Genomic DNA, 24,444 nt, shown 5'->3' with positions numbered 1-24,444 from the left:
TATATATATATATGTGTGTGATATTGTAACTTGTGACCACACACAATCCTACGTTAAGAGTTTGAGAGAACACCAGAGAAGGCTTGGAGGTTTGGAGCCTAGATCCAGTGCAGAGAAAGATCGTAAACACGCTTCAAATGTAATCTCTAATCTCTGTGTGTTGTAATTAATCAATTCGTGTTAAATACGTAGAACAATCGATCCTGTGAAGAAGAGTTGATTGAAATCACAAGAAATTAATTTTTGTGATCTGATCTTCTCGATCTTGGCTAACATATGGTATCAGAGCCACGGGTTTTGATATTGTTTTGCGTATTTCGAATTAATTAATTATTTATGCATGTTTTAGTTTAAAGCAGTGTTAGATTTATGTGATTATGGTTTGAATGGATTGATTTATTTAATTTTTGAACAGTTTATGGCCTTAGTTTTTGGTGAAATTGTATTTCGTATTTTCGAGTCTGTAACCAAGGGGGTGGATTACGACTCCATGTTTCCCCTTGTTATTTTCGTGCAATTTTTATTGTATTTTTCGGATTTGGGCTTTTCTGCTTCGCTTCAAAGATCTGGAGGGCCGGATGCAATTCAATTAAAACTACAAGGACCAGAATGCAATTTCGCCCAAAGAGTTCCAGGGACCGAAGTGCATCTTCTTCAATTCGTCAGGGACCTGTTCTGCAATTTCGAAAACCTCCATGAAAATAGCAAATCTGGGTCGCACGATCGGAAGCACGCGGCCGCGAGGATGAGGGACGTATGCGAAGGTGTTTCTCGGTCCTTCTCATGCGTTGTTCTTCGCGGTGGAGCGGCGCGGAGGAGATGCGAAAATCTTCGATTTTTATGCGCTGGATCTGTAAAAATCGGGCACCTATTTTCGATTTCGAAATGGATATGGTGTCTCGGTGGTTTTCCAGTGACCGGCGCGGTGGAAATCTTCACGTTCGCAAGCTTCCGGCGAATCCAGCGGCGGCGGCGGCGGCGGCGGAGGCGGCGTTTTTTTTAGGGTGGAAGATGGGTCACGGTTCTGGATCACGGGTTCGGGTCATGGTTTTCGGGTCGGATCCGGAAAATTATCCATGGGCCAAACAAGATTGTTTACTACTTGGGCTGGAAATTTTTTAAATTAAAGTATTGAGCCAATTTTTTGGGTTCAATTAGATCTTTAATTTTTGTGTCTAGGTTGGGCCATAAATTTGTTCTTGCTTAATTATTGTTTATATTTTATCATTCATGTATCATGCCATGTAGATTGCATAAACACCGATTTAGGTAACCATATTGTCATGCATAAAATTTTATTTATTCTATTTTTAGAGAATAAATATTTTGATTAATAATTGAACTACTTTAAGAGTTAAAATAGTCATGATTTTATTAATCGGATAAAACCCAAAATTAAATTTAAATATTAAGTGTGAGAGGGTATATTTTAAATAAACTCACGGTCTCCCTTATTAGTCCATTAGTAAGAATTATGTATGCCTCGTGCCAATTTTATTGGTCTCCCTATAGGAAGGCTACATTGTTTCGGTTACTTGATTGGACTCATTATAATTATTTTATAGTAAAATTAATTATGACCACCCTATAGGTGACATAATTAATTTGGTACTTGATAAATAACTAATTTAAGGGTATACACTTAAGTCAATGATATTGTGAGAATTTTCTATAGAATGTTGTTACAATATCTTTTGATGGCCAAAATCAAGCAATACTAAATTGATATTGCATGAGTTGCTAGATATATTGAATTTATTGGGAGGGTCTCAGCCTAGCTGTAAATAACATGTTTTTTCCTAAAGAAAAAATTATGTATTTTGAAGTTTTAGGTAAATTGCTGTGTTGTAGTAGTTTTTGGGATCTACAAATGCATTCATGCATAACACATAATTTTATTTATTGCATTGCTCATTTAAATTTATTTTAATTTCAGAAAAATGACTGGAAATTCACTGTCTATGATATTAACCAACAACCAACTAGTCGGAGAAAATTACATTGATTGGAAACGTAATTTATTGATTGTCTTAACTGCGGAGAAACACAAGTTTGTGCTCAATGAACCCTGTCCATCGGTGCCTACGGCGGAGTCCACAGTAGCTCAAAAGCAGGCTTATGATAAGTGGATCAGTTCTGATGAGATGGCCCGTTGCTACATTTTGGGATCCATCTCAAATGTGCTGCAACAGAAACATCAGAATATGGACACTGCTACAAAAATCATGGAAAGCCTCCAAGAAATGTTTGAGCATCAAGGACGCCAGGCACGACAAGCAGCCATTAGAACCATTATGAACATGCGCATGAAACCTGGGACGCCCGTGAGAGATCATATGCTTGCATTGATCGCTCAGTTTAACGTGGCGGAGGTGTTAGGGGCTGAAATCAAATCAGAGACTCAGGTTGACATGGCACTTGAGACTCTCCCTGAGATGTTCTCACAGTTTAAGGTTAGCTATAACATGAATAAGCTAAACATGTCCCTGACTGAGCTGATGAAGGAACTCCAAAATGCTGAAAGTGTTCTTAAGACTAAAACTGGTGATGCATTTGTTGTTGCTTCTGCTGGGCCGTCTTATTCCAAGCCGAAAGGTAAAAATGGGAATAAAAGGAAGAAGCCCAACAAGAAGGGTCCACAACAAAATGAGAAGAATGTCAAGGTAGATGGCAAGCTTAAGGGAAAATGTTTCCATTGTGGAGAGAAGGGTCATTGGAAGAGAAACTGCCAAGGATATCTAGCTTCCAAGAAGCAGGGTAGTGGTGAGTTATCTTTTATTGAGTCTTGTTTAGTGGTTGATTCTACTGATACTTGGATTGTAGATTCTGGAGCCACTAATCATATATGCAATACTTTGCAGGGGTTCCAAGTAACCAGAAACCTCAATGAAGGGGAATATACTCTAAGAGTTGGCACATGGGCTGTGGTGTCTGCAAAAGCTATTGGAATTGTTTATCTTTATTTTTCGAATAATAAACATTTGGTTTTAAGACATTGTTATGTTCCGGAGATTACTAGAAATTTGATTTCTGTTGCTTTATTGTTTAGACAAGGATATTATCTCCATTTTTCACAAATGGTGGTTGATATTACCTTGAATAAAGCCCTTATTTGCAAGGGACATTTGAATAACGATTTGTATGTCTTAAAACAAGATGACAGCTCTTTGCATCACATTGAATCCAACAAACGAATTAAATTGTCTCCCACTAATGAAACTTATTTGTGGCACTTGAGACTTGGTCATATCAACCTTAATAGAATTCAACGGTTGGTCAAGGATGGTCCTTTAAGTAATTTAAAAGTGGAATCCTTGCCTGTATGTGAATCCTGTTTGGAAGGTAAGATGACTAAGAGGTCTTTTAAATCTAAAGGACATAGAGCCAATGAAGTTTTGGAATTAGTGCACACTGATGTATGTGGACCAATTAGTGTACAAGCTAGAGGAGGATTTGAGTATTTCATCACTTTCACTGATGATTACTCTAGATACGGTTATGTTTACCTAATGTCCCACAAATCTGAATCTTTTGAAAAGTTCAAGGAATTCAGAAATGAAGTGGAAAAACAATTAGGTAAGAGCATAAAAACACTTCGATCAGACAGAGGTGGCGAGTATCTATCCAATGACTTTAGAACATACCTATCAGATAATGGGATAATATCCCAATTGAGCGCACCAGCTACACCTCAGCAGAATGGTGTCTCTGAAAGGAGAAATAGGATTTTGTTGGACATGGTCAGGTCTATGCTAAGTTTCTCTAAGCTCAGTACATCCTTTTGGGGATATGCTATCCAAACTGCAATATACTTATTGAATATGGTTCCTTCTAAATCTGTCTCTAAAACACCTCTTGAATTGTGGAATGGACGCGTGCCTAATCTAAGACATATTCGGATATGGGGATGTCATGCTTATGTGCTAAAGAGAAAGATGGATAAAATGGAACCTAGATCAGAATTATGCATGTTTGTTGGATATCATAAGGGAACAAGAGGATATTACTTCTATAGTCCTCAAGACAAGAAGGTATTTGTGAGTACAAATGCAACCTTCTTAGAGGACAAGCACATAGAAGAGAGTGAATCAAAGAGTAAGGTTCTTTTGGAAGAGATTACTGAATCATCTACTCCAGAGATCCGCACTGAACCTACTCAGTTTGAATTCACATTTCTACCACCATTAACCACCGGTTTCCAAACAAATGAAGTGGTAGAAAACATTGGTTCTAATGATCGGTCACCCCATCATATTCAAATGGAAAATGAAGGAAATGATCAAGAAGAGAACTTAAGACAACGACAATCAATTCCAATCAACCAAGAACCTCCACAACTTAGACGTAGTGGGAGGGTCATTCGACCACCTCCTAGATACTTGCTCTATGGAGAATCGTTTGATGCGGTTTCCATTGAACAAGAGGAGGATCCCATCACGTACAAAGAAGCTATGGAGGATGTTGACGCTGACCAATGGAGGAGTGCCATGGAATCAGAAATGAGATCCGTGTACACTAACTCCGTCTGGGTTCTTGTAGACATTCCTGAAGGTGTGAGACCTATAGGGTGTAAGTGAGTCTACAAGAGAAAGAGAGGAATAGACGGAAAAATAGAGACCTTTAAGGCTAGATTGGTAGCCAAAGGTTTTAGCCAACGAGAAGGAATCGATTACGATGAAACCTTTTCACCTGTGGCTATGATAAAGTCTATTCGGATCCTCTTATCCATTGCAGCTCATTTTGATTATGAGGTGTGGCAAATGGATGTCAAGACAGCATTTCTTAATGGAAATCTTGACGAAACTATTTATATGGTACAACCAGACGGTTTTATTCACAACGGTCAAGAGCATAAAGTATGCAAACTGAAAAAGTCTATTTATGGACTTAAGCAGGCGTCAAGGTCTTGGAACATCATTTTTGATCAATTTGTGAAAGATTATGGTTTCGATCAAAATCTTGATGAGCCTTGTGTCTATAAGAAAATTTTGGATGACAAGGTGATTTTTCTTGTGCTATATGTGGATGACATCCTACTTATTGGGAATAATGTAGGGGTGATGACGTCTGCTAAAAATTGGTTGTCTCAACAGTTTGACATGAAAGACTTGGGAGAAGCAAGTTATGTTCTAGGTATCCAAATCCTTCGGGATAGGAAGAACAAACGGATTGCTTTATCTCAATCTTCATATATTGATAAAATATTGGTGAGGTATGCAATGCAAAATTCCAAGAAAGGTCAAACACCTTTTAGACATGGAATTCACTTGTCAAAGGACCACAATCCCAAGAATCCAAGTGAAGTGGAATACATGAAAAGAGTTCCCTATGCTTCGGCTGTAGGAAGTCTTATGTATGCTATGCTATGCACTCGACCAGATATTTGTTATGCTGTTGGGATTGTTAGTAGATATCAGTCAAACCCAGGACCAGAGCACTGGATTGCTGTAAAGCATATTCTCAAGTATCTTCGCAGAACTAGAGGGTATATGTTGGTTTACTCGGCTTCAGAGTTGGCACCTGTGGGTTATACTGATTCTGATTTTCAAGCTGATAGAGATTCTCGTAAATCCACATCAGGATCTGTGTTCACATTGGGTGGTGGTGCCGTTGTTTGGAGGAGTATCAAGCAATCATGTATCGCTGATTCCACCATGGAAGCGGAGTATGTAGTGGCTTGTGAAGCAGCAAAAGAAGCCGTTTGGCTGAAAAAGTTTTTGCTAAGACTTGAAGTTGTTCCTGATACATCAAATGCCATTACTTTATAATGTGATAACAGTGGTGCAGTGGCAAATGCAAAAGAACCAAGAAACCATCAGCGTGGAAAACACATTGAACGAAAATATCACCTTGTGAGGGATATTGTTCAACGAGGAGACGTGGCAGTGTGCAAGATAACATCTGCTGAAAATCTTGCTGATCCTTTCACCAAAAGCTTACCTGCTAGAGCTTTTGAGGAACATATTCAAAATATGGGTGTACTAGACATGACTCATTTACTCTAGGGCAAGTGGGAGGAAAATGTTCGATAGTATGATGCCCATTGAGTACTTTTGTTATATGTTGATGACATTTTGAAATTAAAATAATGTTCATTTATTTCTTTAAATAAATTTATTTTTGAGCAATGCATATGTCCATTGGATTGTTGTATAATTATAAATTGAGTGTTTAAGTCGTTAAACACAGAAAGATTCAATTTGTAATTCAATCCAAAGTATTATTGTCCACGATCGGTAAATAAATAAGGACAAATTATTTTGATAAGATCGTCTCAATTTTATTGAAGCCTATCTTTGGTTTGGTAATAAAATTAAGGATACATTTTGTTGTATTGGACTGGACCACGTGAGATTTGAATTTGATTTGACCATACTAATTCAAAATCACTTGATTGTCGTACATAACACCTTAATCCTGAGCGGATAATGAACTTTGATTACTAACTTGAAGTTCTTTGATGCATCAATGAGTGAGACCAAACTATTGGTCAATATCTTGATGTTTTGGGAATCAAAGTGAAATAACAAAGAACATATATTCGTAATATGGAATCTGTCACCTAGTCAATAGGTATGATCATAAACTCACAAGTTCTTCTAGAAGACAGAAAAATCTGAGCTCAGTAGTTCAACATTCTTGTTGAATTAATTATGTGATGTGATCACATGGGACTGTCAAAGAGAAGATGAGGGTTGAGAAGTTATGAATATCTAATGTGGGTTATATGGTCTGGATACCCTATTTTAGATGTTCTAATTGATCGACAGGGGTGATATGTTGGGTCGATAAATCAGAGGATATAATTATTGATTTTGTGCTTCAGTAATATCAATTAATTTGAGAGTGCAATCTTATTCTTTTAGTGGAGTAGAATAAGATTAATAAATTATTTTGATTAATCATGAGTTGATTGGATCAAATTAATTTATTGGAGCTTAATTTAATTGAATCCGACCAGGTCCCTTTGGTGGCTCTAATATAAACTCGGATAAATTATATGAGTTATAATTTATGGTATATGTGAGATAAATTTATCTGGACTATTATATTTAATGGAAGATTGAGATATCAAATCTTCTAGATATGGTATAATATATTCTGTCCATTTAAATTTTAATTTTAAAAGATATTGTTATTATCTTTTTGTTACAAGATATCACAAATATTATATATATATATATATATATATATATATATATATGTGTGTGTGTGTGTGTGTGTGTGTGTGTGTGTGATATTGTAACTTGTGACCACACACAATCCTACGTTAAGAGTTTGAGAGAACACCAGAGAAGGCTTGGAGGTTTGGAGCGTAGATCCAGTGCAGAGAAAGATCGTAAACACGCTTCAAAGGTAATCTCTAATCTCTGTGTGTTGTAATTAATCAATTCGTGTTAAATACGTAGAACAACCGATCTTGTGAAGAAGAGTTGATTGAAATCATAAGAAATTAATTTTTGATCTGATCTTCTCGATCTTGGCTAACATATATTTCATTATCACGACTTCTCGGTCAGAATAGAAAGAATGGATTTTTCAATTTTTTTTTGGAAAAATTTTTTTTTATTGAATCATGTCGAGTCGAAAATCAATATAACAAAATTGACTCGCGAGATATAACGATCAATTTTATAAATAAACAACGTCAAATGGATGACACTCCAGTTCTCCATGATAGTTTATATCTTATATAAAAAGTAAAACTTTTAATATAAAAAATAATATATAATTTTCATGAATCATGTCGAGTCGAAAATCAATATAGCAAAATTGACTCGTGAGATGTGACAATCATTTTTATAAATAAACAATGCCAAATGGATGACACTTCAATCCTCGATGTTACAAGCATATGTACAAGCTCGTACTGAAGGACATGATGTTGCTGCTGAGAGTAATGCAATTATCCATGAGGCTTGTAAATGGAGTCATGAACTAGCTACCACTTGTGAGGTATGGAAAGAGATCAAATTTGAATTTCAAGCGATGCATACTTTGGACGAGCCAAAAAGCTAACAAACAGATAATTACTCTCGGTTCTCTTAATTGAATTGCAATTAAATTCGGCCCAATCTTTTACTATAAGGATTGAGCCGAATACAAAATATATGTTGGATAAATACATATATCTCTAGATATACAAGATTTGAAATTGTACTATGGAGGATTGGAGTGTCATCCATTTGGAATTGTTTAATTATAAAAATGATTGCCACATGCGAGTCAATTTTGTTATATTGCTTTTCGACTCGATGTGATTCATGAAAAAATATACGTATTAATTTTTATATTAAAAATTTTACTTTTTATATAAGATATAAACTTATCAAACTATTTTATCTTTCAAATATAAATACATAAAAACATTTCATAAATAACTGCTCATATTTTATAGAAACTAGTTACAGTGCACACGCGATGCGTGTATGTACAATCTTTTTTTATTATTATCGTTGGACTAAAGTGAAATTTGACAAATTATGGAGCGACTAAATTAATATTTGAATGGTTGAAATAAAACAATTAAAAATAAAAGTGTGTGTTGAAATTTTAAAAAACAAAAAACAAAAGTGTAATATTAGTATCATATGAAGGTAAAATTGGAAAAAAAAAAGTTGGTGTCCTCTCTAGGTAGTTATTATCATGTGCTCACACTTAATAATATAGTATAGAAGTATATATGTATTCCTTCTCCTCGCCTTGAAAGAGATCTAACATGGTCTTAATTTTGTGTGCCTGGATTTTCCAAACTTCAATTATTAACGACAAACAACAAAATGAAAATAATACCCTAACAGATGGGGGAAATTTTCCACCATTTGTTTTCAACTCCATGGATTGAATTTTCTCGATATTTATTATCCTGATATTCATTAAAAAAAATTATTATATTTGCGTTATTTATTTTAATCTCGACATTTTTTTCTTTAATAGTTTTAAGTATTTTAATTTTATATTTATTTACGTTTTTAAATTTCTAAATGACTATATCGCTCATAAAAAAATATTTATTTTGAAAAGAATAAAAAATTTCATGTTTTTATAATTATTTCAGCAGGATAAACGAGCAATACGAACATGAGTACATACAATAAATATATCATTAATACGACATAAAATTTGAAATGCACAAAAAATTAGCCCTTATATGAATCAAAATGTGACGATAATCATATGGCGAAATGCTACATATTATAGAAATTAGAAAACATTTATTTGCTATTGGTAACCTTTTCCCTAAAAAAAAAAAACTAAAACAAAAAAAATTTAAATATTGCCCCGCGTATTTAGCTGCTAATTCTCTGTTCATTCCTATTACTTAGTTGTATTCAAACTGGTTAGTTTCGTTATTATTTAAACAAGCTTAAATAAAACATTTGCACATTACCAACATGCATACATAACTTTTATCAAATTAAAGAGTATGCTTTTAAACATTTTCGTATATATATATTCCTAAATCAAATATATTAGTGTACACCCAATTATACTTTGTATACATAAACTAATTCCCTATGATTTTTGGTATCTATAATAATAACTTTTCTGCTCTCCATATTTAGCATCTCTAAGTTTTCTTACACAAATAAATCAAACTTATTATCGCTTTAAAATCCCACAGTATATATTGTTTCCTATATTATTTTACCAATAAAACTACAACTGCTTTAGTTAGTTTATATCTATTTAATTATATTGCATTAGAAAAAAGAACGCATACAATTAAATATATACAAATATAAACACATACTTATCGTCTTTAAAGTATAAACAAAATTTATCATTTATTACATAAAAATTTGGGTAAACACTTCAAAAATTTGAGGTGCCTATACCTAGTTTAACGTATTTTTTTTTGTAAATACTAATTAATTTAAGTCAATAAAAACGTCATTTGTCATTAACCAATAAAACCAAATATATAACACATAACATGTGAAATCGAAATTTTACATAGCAAACAAAACCGAAATTTTTTTCGTCAAAATCGAACAAACTGTTATTTGGATCGATAACCAAATCAATAAAAATCTTTTAAAAAACCTTATGTTAAAAGAAGAGATATCGACAATATGGATGTCCCATAAAATACATAAAATATATAAATATAATATAATACAATTTAAATAAATATATAAGATTTAATCATATGATAAATAGATATATGTAAAAAAAATCATGATTTATGTCATATTTATATGAAAATAAATTTGAATTATATATATCATTGTTATAAATAATAGAAAAATGGATGTTTTATTTTATTTTTTTTAGAAATTCAAACTGAGCCCAAATTGGAAGCCCAAGGACGAATCGGAAAAGCCCGTAAGTTTTTAAATTACCCAACTTCCATCTAAATCAGTCCCCCAGGCCGCCTCTAACGCCAAATCCGCCGCGCCGCCGCCTGTCGGAGTAGAGAACTATGAACGGCGTAAGTGATGAAACGCCAACAGATTTATTACAGGGCTGGAGAATCGTTCATATTCCGGACAAAGCTCCGGTTTCTCCTCACCTACAGGAGACTGGTATATATTTAGACATGATGAGTTTCATTAATTTGAAGCTGCTATAATTTTATTTTTTCGTTTTGATTTACAGTTTGAACTGTTTTCTGTAGTGAGCATGTTTGCTGCTTCGATCGAACCCAAGTGCGCCAATCTTGTAGTCAGGTTTGCTGCTTCTTCCACCTTGTTTCCTTTTGCTTTGAGTCGTTGAACGTCTTCTTATGTTTTCATAGATTGTGTGTGACTGCAAATTTCCTTCTTTTTTTTAAAAAAAAAACTTTTTTTGATTTTGTTTTAGGAAGTTGAATCAAATAGCACCTCTGGAAAGTCTCCGCCATGTGAAGCGTATACGTAAGACCTCTCTCGATGGAGGTAGTTTGTCCATTGCTTTTTCTTTTGGTCGTTCACCGTTCAATGCATTTGGTAGTAGATAATTATTTTTACTACATAAATACGAATTTTACTATCAGCAGTTGCAAAATAAGTTATCTTCCGAACTTTTGGTTTACCTTGTGCGAACTTCTTGTATAAATCATAATGTTGAAAGAATTACTGACGGTCTTGCTAAGAATTTAACCAAAATTTTCTAGCTTTTTGGTATTGGCTAAGAATTTCTAAGGTGAGGGTACATTGGCTATCATATTTTCCCTTGTTATAGGCTTGGTTTTGAATGTGGTAACGTTGGTTTTTACCTCATATCTTACCTAATTTATTAAATATGGAAATGAGCCAGCAGATTAATGTAACTCATATGAGTTGCTCCTTCAAACATATGGCATGATTGACTCCACATGAAAAACATTTGTCCCCGACGGGGGACTGTTGGATCTGGAGTGCAGTCTAGCATCAAATTTACCTTCAAGCTTGATATATTTTCCCGCAGGTCTTCTATTTTTTGTTTGTGATTTCTTAAAATGGAAACTGAAAGGAAGAATATTATCATGCAATTAATTAACCCCTGAGATTTATGATGCCAAGTAAGGGATTGAGCATGTATTGTTTTCGAAATTCTGACCACTTTCTTGAAATTTTAAGGATAGGTTTGCCACGTCCCTTGACTTTGTTTCACCTTTTTCAATTCTTTTTAAAGCTCAGTCTTGAAGTGTAAAGGTTTTTGTGAATTGGGCACTAACAGCAAATTTATCTGACAGGAAAGACTCAATTATTTGTAATCTTGTGCATTGCTTCTGGTGATAGTGAGCCCAACAATATGCCAAAGAATGTGCTTGAACTTGTAAATATGTACCAGTTGAGTACTTTCATCGTAAAAGTGGGTTCTCCTTGTATTTTTAGCTTTTATAAATTGGATTACCTGTTTGACTGATTTGTTTCTGAGTGGATATTTGCTTAAATCAGAAACCTTTCTCTAGGAAGAATTAAATCTCAAGGGTAGTTGCTTCTTGGTTATTCTTTAGTTTAAAAGTTATGTTTGAATGATCAAATTTGTGTCTATATTTTTCATGCATTCTCTTCATGTGAGTTCATATTTTGTTTACGACAAGATAAGATGTTTCCATCTAGTTATTTGGCAAAAGCTCAATCAGTTTCAACAAAGAAGGACTTTTTAAATATTTTATTTTAGGTTACAAAGATCTGGATTTAGATATTTGTATAATTGTATTATATGTACCTTTTCTCAAGTGGTTTTGTCTTGAAAATGATCAATTGAAATTCATAACTCAGCATTTCTTGTGTATCGTATGGGAACTTTTAATAAACAATGGTTTTTTCTTTTTTTTTGCAGACATAATTATGATATGTGATTGTATGTCATATGATATTCAAAATATTTCCATGATTAAGTTACTCTATGTAATATGATTTAGGTATGCAAATATGCTGCATTAACCAAAGAAGAATGGGAGGAGCAATGCAAGTTGTGGCCAACTTCCTTCCATCCACCTACCTAGTAAGTTCCTGGTGATAACATTTCGAGGCAACCTAATCTAGTTTTTATTTTCTTATCACCCATTTCTAATTGCAGCAATATTGATGGCATAACTGGATTTAGTGAAGAGGATTCGATCACAGTCTTCAACTTCATGAAGATTGCAGTTTCTTTGGCAAAATCTGGTGTTGGAGTGAGTAATATTTTCTTTCTGCTTGCTGCATCCTTAAATAAGCTTTTCTGCTTGCGCTGCTCTCAGAATGTCTAATATCAGTCCCATAGATTCTGTACTTTGTGACGAAGACTCCTGTCTTACCTTTAACCTTCAACTAATTTCAGTGCGAGTTTCTGTGGCTCAAAATTACTCTTTTACGTACTTCATGTTCTAACTTACCTTGAGTGCTATTAGATTTCAAACTTCAATGCAATTGCTGCGGTGTCACTTTTAAGACTATTACTCAGAATGTTAAATTTTTCGCAGCTAAACTCAGTCGATCTTTATTCAGGTGCAACTCTGTATGTGCATCACCATTTCTCCATTTGTTTTTTGTTACACGATATCTCATTATAATATTTGTTTTTTTTATTTTTTTGATTGATTGCTGCAATTTGTGTTGGTTATTATTTTATTTATCAGCTAACTCTTTTTGGCAGGTTGTCAATGCTGCTGTTATAGTGGATCCTTCAACTTGCCAGGTTATTGCTTCCGCATGTGACCAGGTCCAATCTCTCAATGCTGCTTTAAACTTCACTAGCAAGAAAACCAGCACTGCAGAACAGCTTGAAGCAGCTACCATGCATGAGACCACTGCAATTAAAAATGATCCATTATTTCTTGTCAAATGCTCATCTGATGAATTAAACCTAAAATATGACAATGTTTCTTGTTTAAATCCTTTGGCTTGGATTGAGCCCCAATTTCTTTCAAGTTCTGATTCTTGTCACCCTTTACATCATGCTGCCCTTGTGGCAATTGAGAAAGCTGCTGCAAGGGACATGCATCTTTTTCCTTTAAATGGACATTCTGCATATTTCAGTAGCAAGGATCATGAGGTGTCTTCTCCGACAGGGTCTCCTTTGAAAATATCGAAGACGAATACAAATGTAAGATCCTGAATTTCTCATTGGTGACAAGCATTAGCTTTGTGTATGCCATTCGACAGTCTGCCTGTAATGTGAGCTGATCTTTATTGTCCTGAATGCTTTTAACTAAAGCCTTAACTGTAGTAGCTTCAATACGCATGTGTGTAGAATCTTTCCATCTAATTTGTTGAATATGATTGTGCTACAATGTACCATTCAGGTTAAGGATAAGGTGGACACGAATGAGCACGCCGATGGGTTTCATTGTGATGTGATGAGACCTTATTTATGCACCGGCTATGACATATATTTTGTGTGGGAACCATGCATCATGTAAGTTACTTTATCTAGATTACTGGTACCTTGTATGCACCATATCTAGCCCTCCTCTCTCCCTCCTCATGTCTTGAGTGTGCTTGCAAATGGAGCTTTAACGAGTGTTAAATAAAGTTGTGAGGGTGTTAGAATCCTAGGTAGAATCATTTTCAATGAACATCCAGGGTTCAAAATGAGTGTCGCAACCAAATTCATGAATGTAAGCCTGCAATGCAACTTTTTTATGAAAATTGCACGCCTACATATCGTAAAACAATAAAATATATCATTTCAATCTACAAGCACTATAAAAGAAGGGAGCTTAACTTACATATTTTCCCATGTTTTCCCGGCAATCTTACCTTGGTCATGAACTACATCTCAATTTTGCATTCCTTCGAGGACATGCTCATCTCCTTGACTCTGTGATTTAGGTGCGCAATGGCCGTTGTCCATCAAAGAATCAAACGTGTATTTTATGCGTTCCCGAATCCTAAGGAGGGTGCTCTGGGCAGCGTACACAGGTTGCAAGGAGAGAAAAGCTTGAATCACCACTATGCTGTTTTCAGAGTCTTGCTACCTAAACAGATCCTTAAAGACGATACAGATGCGGCATTAACAAAATCTCCACAGCATCAATCTACTTCTACTCGAGTAATATTATAGTTTTAGAAGATATTATATAATTGACCCCAGGACATCAAAATGTATCATTTATATTTCGAAAATTTCTTGGTTCAAAGTGTATCGCATTGGTTGTTGGGGTTATTTGGGAGTAAAAAGAGGACCATGCAGGGGATGTTGCCTCATTCTGATGTAAAATTACTTGAATTGCGTATAATTTTGAAAATTAGCCGCAGTAAAGTTATTTTTCATCGACATTTACATCTTTAAAAATTATGTACAATGTGTTCACGAAGAGTGTCAATTGGAGTAGGAGAATGTTTCACCATCAGAAGTTCGATTATTCTTATTAATACTTTTTTTGATGTTAGTATGTTGCACAAGAATTGTCTAGTGCAGTTTATCAGTCTATCTAATGTGGTTTAGAGAATACTATACTAATTTAAAAGTTTATCTATTATATATCAAAAATAATGACCGTGAGTTTCATCATAATAAAAAAATTATGTACAGTGTTATTAGAAAAAGCTATAATAACAATTGTCGCACCTTTTTAAAAAAAATAGATGCTTGGTGAAATATTTTAAAAATTTAATAGTGATCTCCATTTACCGAATTGATTTGAATTAAGTTTAAATAAGAATAAATTAGAAGTTCAGGTGTGTTAAGCTGCTGATGTTGTGTCGTTTGATCTCGTTGATTAGGTGGATATCCAAAAAGTGGAGTCAGATCTTAACATGTAATAGTGTCTCTGTTGGAGACATGATCGACGACAGGGAAAAAGTAAAAAGATCTTTAAGGGATATGAGACATCATAGACACAGACGCCTCTTCGAACTCATGGGCCTAAACAACCCAACTCATTAGCACCCAAATAGACGTACTCTACGTTGCCACGAGTATAAAGAAATAAAATTGTGCATTGACTAATTGCTATTACTTTTGATCTGGTGATAAGCGTTTAATCTTAACAATTGATATCAGAGCGATCTCACGTGTTCAAGTCTCCCAAGAAGCATATTTATTTACGTTAGCGGTAGGAAAAGTAAGACTGATCTTTAAGGGATATAAGACAGCACCGATAGATAGGCACACACATTTCCAAACTCATGAGCCTAACATCTGACCCATTAGCACACAACACTCAAGTAGGTGTATTCTACGCTATCACGAGTATAAAGAAATAAAATTGTGCATTGACTAACAGATATAGTTTTTGGTCTAATGATAAACGCTTGATCATAATACACATCATTTGTCAAATTTTGTTCAAAAAATTTAGAAGTCGATCAATATGAATTTACCCGACAAAAATTTGGATACTATGATCAAATTACTTGCGGGAATAGAGTTAAATGTTCTGCAATTTGTATTACTCGCTCTTTAAATTTATAGAAAGTTTATAAGAAAACATGAATGAATGAAACACAAGTGTGTTGAAGTCTCGGGAAAACATTATTATTTTTAACCCCAATTGTTGAATATCTAGAATCAAACACCAGATAAATTGTCACATTAGCACTGCAAGTCTTTTTTTTTTTTTTTGTATGTTCAGTTTTGTGTTGGTGCCATTTTTTTTTGTCTGCTGGACAACTCTATCAACCATTCTTGTTGGTCAATTTGACCGTCCATATCATATGAACTCGTTTTGCCTCTAGCACGGGTCCATCCACGGCTAAAATATGTATGTTTACTAGTATTACATACAGGTCCTTCGCACCCTTGCGCTCGAACCAAGGTGCAACAATGTTCTCTCATGGTCATCGTTCATGGTTGCATCTACGGTAGTTATATTTTTTCTTGTCAGTGATAAATATAACCGAGTAGAGAAAGATTTCTACACTAAAGAAAGCTGACCACTAGAGGAATCAAGCAGATTAAAACACATCCAAAAATTACCAGCTTCTACAGACAGTATTTGCAGTTAGACTATCAATTGGAACAAAAGATTAAAATCAAATATCCCAAAAATAATATTTAGTCGCATACGCCATAAAAACGCAACACAAATACCTACCTACATCCGTTGTTTTTCTTAACTCAGTCCATAAGGATGCTACTATTCAGGCTTCTTTTGTATCTTATTTCATCCAGTTTGGTCATCCCGCGCAGGCAGACAACCTGTTGGAATATCAAAGAACATAAAATTGTACGCACCAGACCTCAGAGAACAGAGAAAGTCGATACATATCAAGTACTGGTGTCTGATAGCTCTAGATAGCAAGAAACCCCGTCTGTCTCTCTTTGCTCGCTGCATTATATCTTCAGAATAAACAATACCCAACCAGTAGACAATTTACAATCATAGCAAAACACAAACCGTTCAAGGTTGCAAATGGTTGCTATCTCAGATTCCACTGGATTCGGGCAGATTCTCAGTGGTTGCTGTATTCAGAGCCAAATGTTCGTGCGAAGTAATAGGACAGGAAACTTCCACATTGACAGCATGAGGACTTTCAATTTCTCCATTTGATTTATCAGTTTCAGAACAAGTAGCAACTTCCTTCTGAGCTATACCTGAAACCATATTGTTTTTTACCTCACTTTCTCCACTATCAAGAACTGTAGAATTTGGGGCCGGATTTTGATTCTCATTAATTTCTTCAGCAGAAGCAATTTGAACACCACTCACTCTCACGTTCTCTTTGTCCTCTTTGGTGCAAGAAGGTGAAAGATCATTAATTTTATCATCACTGGTATCAGTGATTGTTGAGGACTCCACAACACCTCTGACCACATCAATTTTAGCATCAGTAGCAGCAATAGCACCAGTTGAAGCTTCTATAAATAAATTAGGGACATTTTTCATGATGGGCAGGGTCGGTTGATTCAAGCATGCATCAGACTGAACTGAGGGATCATGATTGACAACTGCTGAAGGAAAAGATGCAAAATTTGATTCCCCGTTGGCATTAACTGTAGTAATTATTGATGGTTCCAAGGTTGAAGCAGGTAAAGATTTAACAAAACAATCTGTCACTATGGTTCCAGAGGCGGCATCCTCAGAAATCTTAACCGAGGAATCAACACTATCCTCAACTTTCGCACCAGGCAAAGATTTAATACCGCAATCCGTCACTATGGTTTCAGTGAAGGCATCCTCAGAAATCTTCACCGAGGAATCCACACTATCCTCAACTTCCGCAACTTCTTCGCCGCTAGAATTGATAGATTTCGGATTTCCGTTAGCCTCAGCTTTGTCTAGAGATTCATCTAAAGAATCATTGATAGAAGAGTTAGCATTATCTACAGGGGTAGAAGGATTTTCTGAGCAAGATATGTTACACTTCAAGCCAGTTGAGGATTCTATTTGCTCCTTTGATATCTCAGAGTCAGACAAGGTCACAGTAGATCCCTTGCAGGCAAGCCTGTTATCAGGTTCACAAACAGCATCAGGCCCACTAGTTGATGCAGGATTGCTACAAGGAAAGACTGATGCTGGAGAATCAGAATCCAGTGCACCAACATTTTCATCAGGATTGGTCTCGTGGCATGCTCCAGAATCATCCTCCGCCCTTTCAGAGTCCTCCAATGATGAATCAGCAAGAGGATTTTCCAACAAAACAGCCTGCTGAATTCGATTCTTATTCGATTCAGGACCTGTCACGCCTACCATAAAAATAGGGGGAAAGGAAAAGATAACATAAATGGATTAATTAGAAAAGAACAAATTTCTAGGCAACTTTAAAAGTTCAAGTTTCCTATGTTTGAAAATAATGTGCAAGATCCAATACAGTTATTATCATTTAGCAAGCAATTGTTCACCTTCAGAAATCTCTTGCTTTATTAACTGCTTCTGCAGCATATCTGTCCCTGGAAACACCAACATGTTCATAGACTTTATTTCCTTCTTGAGTGCATCTTCAAGTAGATGGAAGGAAAAAACTGTCATCCAGGTGTTCATATGCTCTGATATGGCAGGAATAATCAACTTCTCAACTCCGAGAGAGACAAGTGCCTAAAATCATAAAAACTGGATGTTAAGTCACTAATTCAATAAAAGGGACTGGGGCAGGGTGCACTTTTCTGTCAAGAAGATCCAAAAGGAGTAAGCAGGCTACGGTTCATGACAAGGTATATTTAAAATTTCCAAGATGATTATTTTCAAGAACTCATAGATTATCATGACCAGGAAGTCTCATGTGATGTACAAGCATTCCACTGGTTTACAAAAAAGTACAAAGTACGAATATTTGATAAGGTTGTACTAGTGTGCCAAACTCTTGCTGTCATCAATAACAGATAAAAATAGCATGTCAAATTATTACTGTCTCAATAGCAGACAAAAGCCGTCGGCACATCCCTTGACGCCTATAGATCTCGCGGGTCCCAATAAACGGCATCTCAGCTAAACGGGTTCCATGGATCCTAACCAGGAAACATAAAGAAAACAATTAGATTTGCTTTCATTGGTGGTTAATCCAATTTATGAAGCAGACCACCATAAACAACAAAATCATACCAGTAATACCACCATAAACAACAAAATCATACTAGTAATACTCCAAATAATCAAACAAAAATAGGGCTAAAATACAGAACTGCAATTTTACGACTTACATTTCGCCGTAAACAACCATCATACTTGTAAGATTTCAAACAGACAAACAACAAAAATGGGACTAAAAACTAAACTGCAGTTTCACAGGTTACAGATAAGAAACCAACAGGCAAATGAAAAAATTATTGTAATTCCTTGAAACATCCCATGATTGAGGGGAATTTGATCTCAAGTATTAGACAGCGTCAAAGGTGAATACAAAAGCATAAATGCCAGGAAAGATAACACTTAGTGATCTTATAGTTCAATGCACAATATATAAACGTTAAAATACAGAAATGATGGCAATCCAACTTCCATTATGGGTTTACAACGGTTGATTTCCTTCTCAGTTTGAAAGTCTGATTATTTAGAAGCGGGCACTCAATTCGGTAGTCACCAAATGCTAGAATCTAGATGATGAAAATGTTATTCTTGGAACTTTTGACAGTAAAATATTCTCCCAAAATAATTAGTTGCTCCATATCAGACTATTGCTTCACCAGCTACAACTTCAATTTCAAATTCTATTACCTGATCGATGCTGCAGAAATTAATTCATCGCCCCTTTCCAGAATTGCTGTATAAAATCCACGATAATTCAGTCGATTGAAATTTGATCTACAAGATTAGAGACAAAAGTTCAGTACCAGCAGTTGCAGACTTCCCATCATTTATTCTAAACAGGCGTAGGGTTTGAGTTTGTGTCAGCAGTTGCAGACTTCCCATCATTTATTCTAAAAAGGCGTAGGGTTTGAGTTTGTGTCACAAGCATATGAGACAGAGAGAACAGAATATGTGTGTAGTTTGTGTCGCGCATTAGAAAGCAAGAAAAAGATGGATAGAGAGAACAGAATAGTGAAGAAAATAAAAACAAGCAAACACATAAACAAGTAAAAACACGGAATGGGGAAAAAGTGAATAACAAATATACGAACTACTAAATTACATAAGAAATAAAACAAATAAATGAAGATAAAAAATGAGCAGGTCCATTAAGGAAAATTCAATATAAAAAACGTTTATGTGGTGAGCAAAAATGCTCACGCATGTTGTGCTTGAAAACGGTAATTCCACAAAGCACAAGTTTTGCTTACGTTGTAAGCTTCAAAATACTTTCAGCAGGAATGGTAGCTAAGCAAATAAATTTTCACTTCAAAACTAGCGAATACATAAGAAATTTAGAGCCGCCTATCGACTATCGGAAACACGCAAGAAGATATAAACTCACTTCAGAAAAAACACAATTTTAAGCAACCAGAGAGATCTAAGATTAAAGTGTAAATATAAATAAAGACGACAGACCCTGACCTGGAATCACATTACCCAAAAATAAGCTTTAGCTTGGTAATTAACTGCTTACCCACAGTTATATACAACATTGTGCATCATATTAATCCCACTCCTCCGATCAAAGATTGGTAAAAAACACTCATTCATCACAGATAATGCAACCGCTAGCTTAGAGTTGCATTCCACCCTTTGAGGAAAATTACGATGCGATGTATCAGATACGTCCATTCTTTGAATAAGAGACCATGAGAATCCTGCTTCCAGTTCATGTTTGACTCCAAGCAATTTCTGTAAGTGATCATAGATCTGCAGCAACAAAATGAGAAAGACATACTCTCTCATGAAGTACAATAAATTCTAATAGCAAAGGACAGTAACACTGCTGATATAATCGAACAAGGGATCAATAAACTAAAGAACAATTTTTTTAACATTTATGTACCATCCAATGCAGTAAAACTTTTATCATCTTGTTAACAAGCATAGAGAAATCAATATGAGGGCTGAGTTCTATCAATTTAGTGATTTACTTTCTGGAGAAAATAGAGATTAGAGAGCTAAAACAGCAACTTCGCAAAATTGTAGAAAAACCAGCTTCCTAGGCAACGACCAGTTAAGAGGCAGCAAACTTACGAAAGCACAGAAGCAAAAACTGAAATCATGTAAGCAGGACGGTAAACTGAAACTTCACTGTTATTACCTCTTGGCAATTAGGTCCACAAATAGATGCATTGTTAGAACTTAAAGAAGCAGCACACACTTTCTCCCTGCATGATCTGTGATCTGCAAAACATAGGATTCACACTCAAATACGTTATAAACAAAACACGACAAAGACGGGCAGAGAGAAAAAATACGAAACATATGAAAACAAGTACGAGACAGAAAAGGATAGTAATGAGAGATGAAGCGGTGGGTGAAGAATAACACACTAAAAATATACATTTCTTCTCACAGAAGCTACATTTGATAGGTTCATCAGTAGCATTATCACTATGCAGAGTAACATTTCCCCTTGTATCCCCACAATATTTGCACGTACAATTTGGGCAGTGCCAATCACCTGAAGGAAGAATCTGCAAATATAGAAACGATGTGAGAATGTCAAAAAGAAAGAAAAAGAAAAGTGGCATGCTACTAATATAAAAAACGCCAAACTAAGCATGAAATAATGTTATCTAGCAGATCATGTGTCACTAAAATAGTATTACCAGTTTCAAGATACTTTCATCAGACACACGGTATCATTTCCTAGACTCTCCTTAACAGAAAGAGATTTAATGATGAAGAGGGAACTGGATGATAATATAGAGGTGAAGAAAAGATCCGTTTCAAAACAAATATTCTGCGAGGTTATCGATGGAAAAAATTCAGAAGCAAAGCCTCTCTTATTCCTAAGAGGAACAGCAGCATCTTATATGAAACATTTAGGAGCAGAATTATGTTCATTTACATTTTAGTTAAGCTAACTGGCACCAGACGCCGTCACCCTTACAAGTTCGTTCTTGTGGGTGGGTCGGCATTTCAAATATTCAGGCTATTCATGTGCGTAGCATATAGTAAAGTGGTATATAAAAAGAAAAGATTAAATTGCACGAACAGCTATGAAGAATCATGCCATTGGTTTATTTATTCACAAAATACAAGAGAATCAATAAATGCCTCATCATTAGTTCCAATTTGACACTGTAATTGACACTGTAATAAACATGAACAACAATTTTGTGTTCCGTTATAAAAGCAAATAAAAATCATTTAACCAACATAAGTACCTGTATTTCTAAACAGACTTGGTGGAAAGTTGATGGACAACTATCACAACAGATCAAATCACCTCCATCACCGCAAATACTACAGGTGTCATCGTCCGGATCACCACCATCAACATCTATGCTGTAGAAATCCTGACGCACAGAATCCTCCTGCTTGTTCCAGGCATCTATTTGGCACTGTAAAAGAGAGACTCCAGACTCCAAAATTATATTTTGGAATGGTTGGCGTAGCTTGCTGCCAGCATGCAACTCAAACTTTGAAACTGTGAGAATTTTACTGCAGCAACCACAGTGGATCCCATCTTTTGTGACCCAACCTTCTAACATTACACGATTCCGTCTGCGATTCATATACTGTACTTTTTCACTTAATTTTGCAGCTCCTGAGTCAATCAGCCAGGACAATACAGTTCTTTTTCCCTTGTATGGTACATATCCATCAGAATAAGAACTTTCCCCTTTATCAGAACCACGGGCGAGAAGAGTGCATCTCCCTATTATTTTGCTTGTTCTTCCCTGTACGACACTTGAGCCAAAAATAAGGGAGGATTTTTCACTTCGTATTTTTCTGGGCTTCCGATTGAGAGATTCGTCACTTAGATCGTCCCCACTTTCTTGGTCTACTTTTCTCTTCTTTTTCATTTCTTCCTTTATCCTCTTTTTAGTTTGTCTAGTAAGTTTATTCAGTAAATCTTCAGAGAGCGGAGTAAATGAGGGTGAACCAACATCCACCTTACTTTTATCACCATCTTCCTCTAACTGTTTCCGAAATGCATCATATGCCTTAATAATTGACCAATAAGCTGTTCCACTAGGACTGATATACACAGCATCTAAGTAATCTCTGTTCCGTCTTGGTCTATAATCTATAATCCAACCGGCGTCAACTAACATTTTCCGTATTTTCTCACGCAGCATTTGCTTTTCTGTGCTTCCACCTCGCTTAGATTTCTCTCCTTTTGCTTCTTTGCCTCTCACTGGAGTGACCTTAGCAGGAGAGGAAAACCTTTCTTCCTCCTTTTTTGAACCTCCTTTCTTTGAGCTACTAGCTTGTGAACCTGGTGGCGCCAGCTTTAATGTTGTATCAGTCCCATCGATTGCTAAATCTCTAGCCTTGCTGCCTTCAGTCACAGATGGTTTTGCCCTTTTTAATATTGCTTCCTTTTTGTCTTTCTTAGCACTTCTACTATTTTCAAATAAACCTTGTTTTTCAGGCAGCTTTGGATCAGAATACAATGGCAACCTCACCAATTCATCCTTCTTGACAGCATTTTCAGACTTGTAGCCCTTTCTTTCTTCAAGTGTCCTATGATCATAACTCTTATGATGCGAAGTCAAGTCTATCTTTGTCTTCTTATTTACCATAACCTTCAAAACCCCATTCTTTCCCTGAAACCTAACTGGCTCATTAGCCGTCTCCTGATACTTCAACTTGAGCAATGAGATGGGCATGTGAGTCTCATCATCCTCCAGTTGAAGCCCTTGATCACCTACAAGTCCCTTACTCCTTCCAGCACTAGAACCGTCAAAATACTGTCCATGCTTCCGTTTCTCGATCCCCTCATTTCTATTTGATGGTCCAACCCCGAATTTCTTAAAATTTCCACTGCCACTGTGTGCAACCATCTTGAACCTATTCTCTGAATAATGATCATTCCTCATCTTCTCCCCATCAAACTCATCGTATTCATCGAATTCAAATAAATCCAGCCGATTATTTTTCTTCTGAGCGCTAATCTCTATCCCACCATACCCCATTGAACCACTGCTAATCCTTTTGTCTATAACTTTCCTTTTCATGAACTCCAATGACTCGTCCTCATCACTTGAACCCGAGTAACTCGCAGCCAATCTAGGCCTCTTCTTTTCCTTACCACTACTAAAACCCTCCGAAGCCCCGGAATTCTTACTTCCATCTTTCTTTTTGATAATTAAACACCCTGATGAACTTTTCTTCTTTATGACTCCTCCTGATCTCACACACCCATCCATCTTCGTTCACAAGCTACATAAGAAACCCTTAAATCCCAATTAATTTCACATGAAATTCAATCCCATAGCACTCTTAGTTAACAAGAAAATTCATTCTCAAACATGAATCCTCAATTCTGCAGTCTAACATCAACGGATCTGAATCAACACGTAAAGCCCACCTCATATAATTTCAAAGTGGGCGAATCTGACCGGAAAGAGACTTTTTTAAATTAAAAAAAAATTAAAATTTGCCTCAACGGAAATCCTTGTTGTCACCGTCGAATCGAAGATGAAACAGCAAAGGATTCGTTATCTGGAGACGCAATTCTTCACCAAGAGGGGAGATTTCTGGGAAAGGGCTTCTTGCGTGTATGCATATGTATGTATTTTATTTATTTATGACTCAACAAAAGGATTCAAGAGTGCTTTTGGGGGTGCTGCTGCCAA

General features: G+C 35.6%; 2 protein-coding genes across 3 annotated transcripts; one reads left to right on the top strand and one right to left on the bottom strand.

Moving 5' to 3' along the window:
* Nucleotides 1-10,196: 10,196 nt before the first annotated feature.
* Nucleotides 10,197-14,603, top strand: LOC142551312 (tRNA-specific adenosine deaminase TAD3-like). The gene is made up of 9 exons (XM_075660480.1): nt 10,197-10,529; nt 10,622-10,673; nt 10,807-10,880; nt 11,660-11,778; nt 12,335-12,417; nt 12,493-12,589; nt 13,051-13,500; nt 13,700-13,812; nt 14,229-14,603. The coding sequence occupies exons 1-9, from the start codon at nt 10,427-10,429 to the stop codon at nt 14,458-14,460; spliced, it is 1,323 nt and encodes a 440-aa protein (XP_075516595.1). The 5' UTR covers nt 10,197-10,426; the 3' UTR covers nt 14,461-14,603.
* A 1,675-nt stretch (nt 14,604-16,278) lies between these two features.
* On the bottom strand, nt 16,279-24,444 carry LOC142551310 (uncharacterized). 2 transcript variants are annotated; one of them, XM_075660479.1, is made up of 9 exons: nt 22,819-24,444; nt 22,024-22,056; nt 21,195-21,327; nt 20,952-21,034; nt 20,322-20,557; nt 19,493-19,579; nt 18,687-18,786; nt 18,184-18,376; nt 16,279-18,027 (listed from the first exon to the last, which is right to left on the bottom strand). In XM_075660479.1, exons 1-9 carry the CDS (start codon nt 24,013-24,015, stop codon nt 16,766-16,768), a joined length of 3,324 nt encoding a protein of 1,107 aa, XP_075516594.1. In that variant the 5' UTR covers nt 24,016-24,444; the 3' UTR covers nt 16,279-16,765. The 2 variants fall into 2 exon arrangements, with proteins under 2 accessions (XP_075516594.1, XP_075516593.1); XM_075660478.1 differs by having other exon boundaries at nt 22,024-24,444.

This window comes from Primulina tabacum, chromosome 7, assembly GCF_025594145.1.
Source record: "Primulina tabacum isolate GXHZ01 chromosome 7, ASM2559414v2, whole genome shotgun sequence".
Lineage (NCBI taxonomy): Eukaryota > Viridiplantae > Streptophyta > Magnoliopsida > Lamiales > Gesneriaceae > Primulina > Primulina tabacum.
Note: the sequence above shows the minus strand (reverse complement) of the source record. Positions and strands in the feature narration are given on the sequence as shown.

Coding starts and splice junctions, on each gene's coding strand:
- LOC142551310 (XM_075660478.1), bottom strand. CDS start 24,015: ATGGATGGGTGTGTGAGATCAGGAGGAGTCATAAAGAAGAAAAGTTCA. Junction 20,558..20,951: donor GTGGACCTAATTGCCAAGAG/GTAATAACAGTG, acceptor TTGTTGCTGCAG/ATCTATGATCACTTACAGAA. Junction 18,787..19,492: donor ATTTCTGCAGCATCGATCAG/GTAATAGAATTT, acceptor TTTCCTGGTTAG/GATCCATGGAACCCGTTTAG.
- LOC142551312 (XM_075660480.1), top strand. CDS start 10,427: ATGAACGGCGTAAGTGATGAAACGCCAACAGATTTATTACAGGGCTGG. Junction 10,674..10,806: donor TGCGCCAATCTTGTAGTCAG/GTTTGCTGCTTC, acceptor ATTTTGTTTTAG/GAAGTTGAATCAAATAGCAC. Junction 13,813..14,228: donor GTGTGGGAACCATGCATCAT/GTAAGTTACTTT, acceptor TCTGTGATTTAG/GTGCGCAATGGCCGTTGTCC.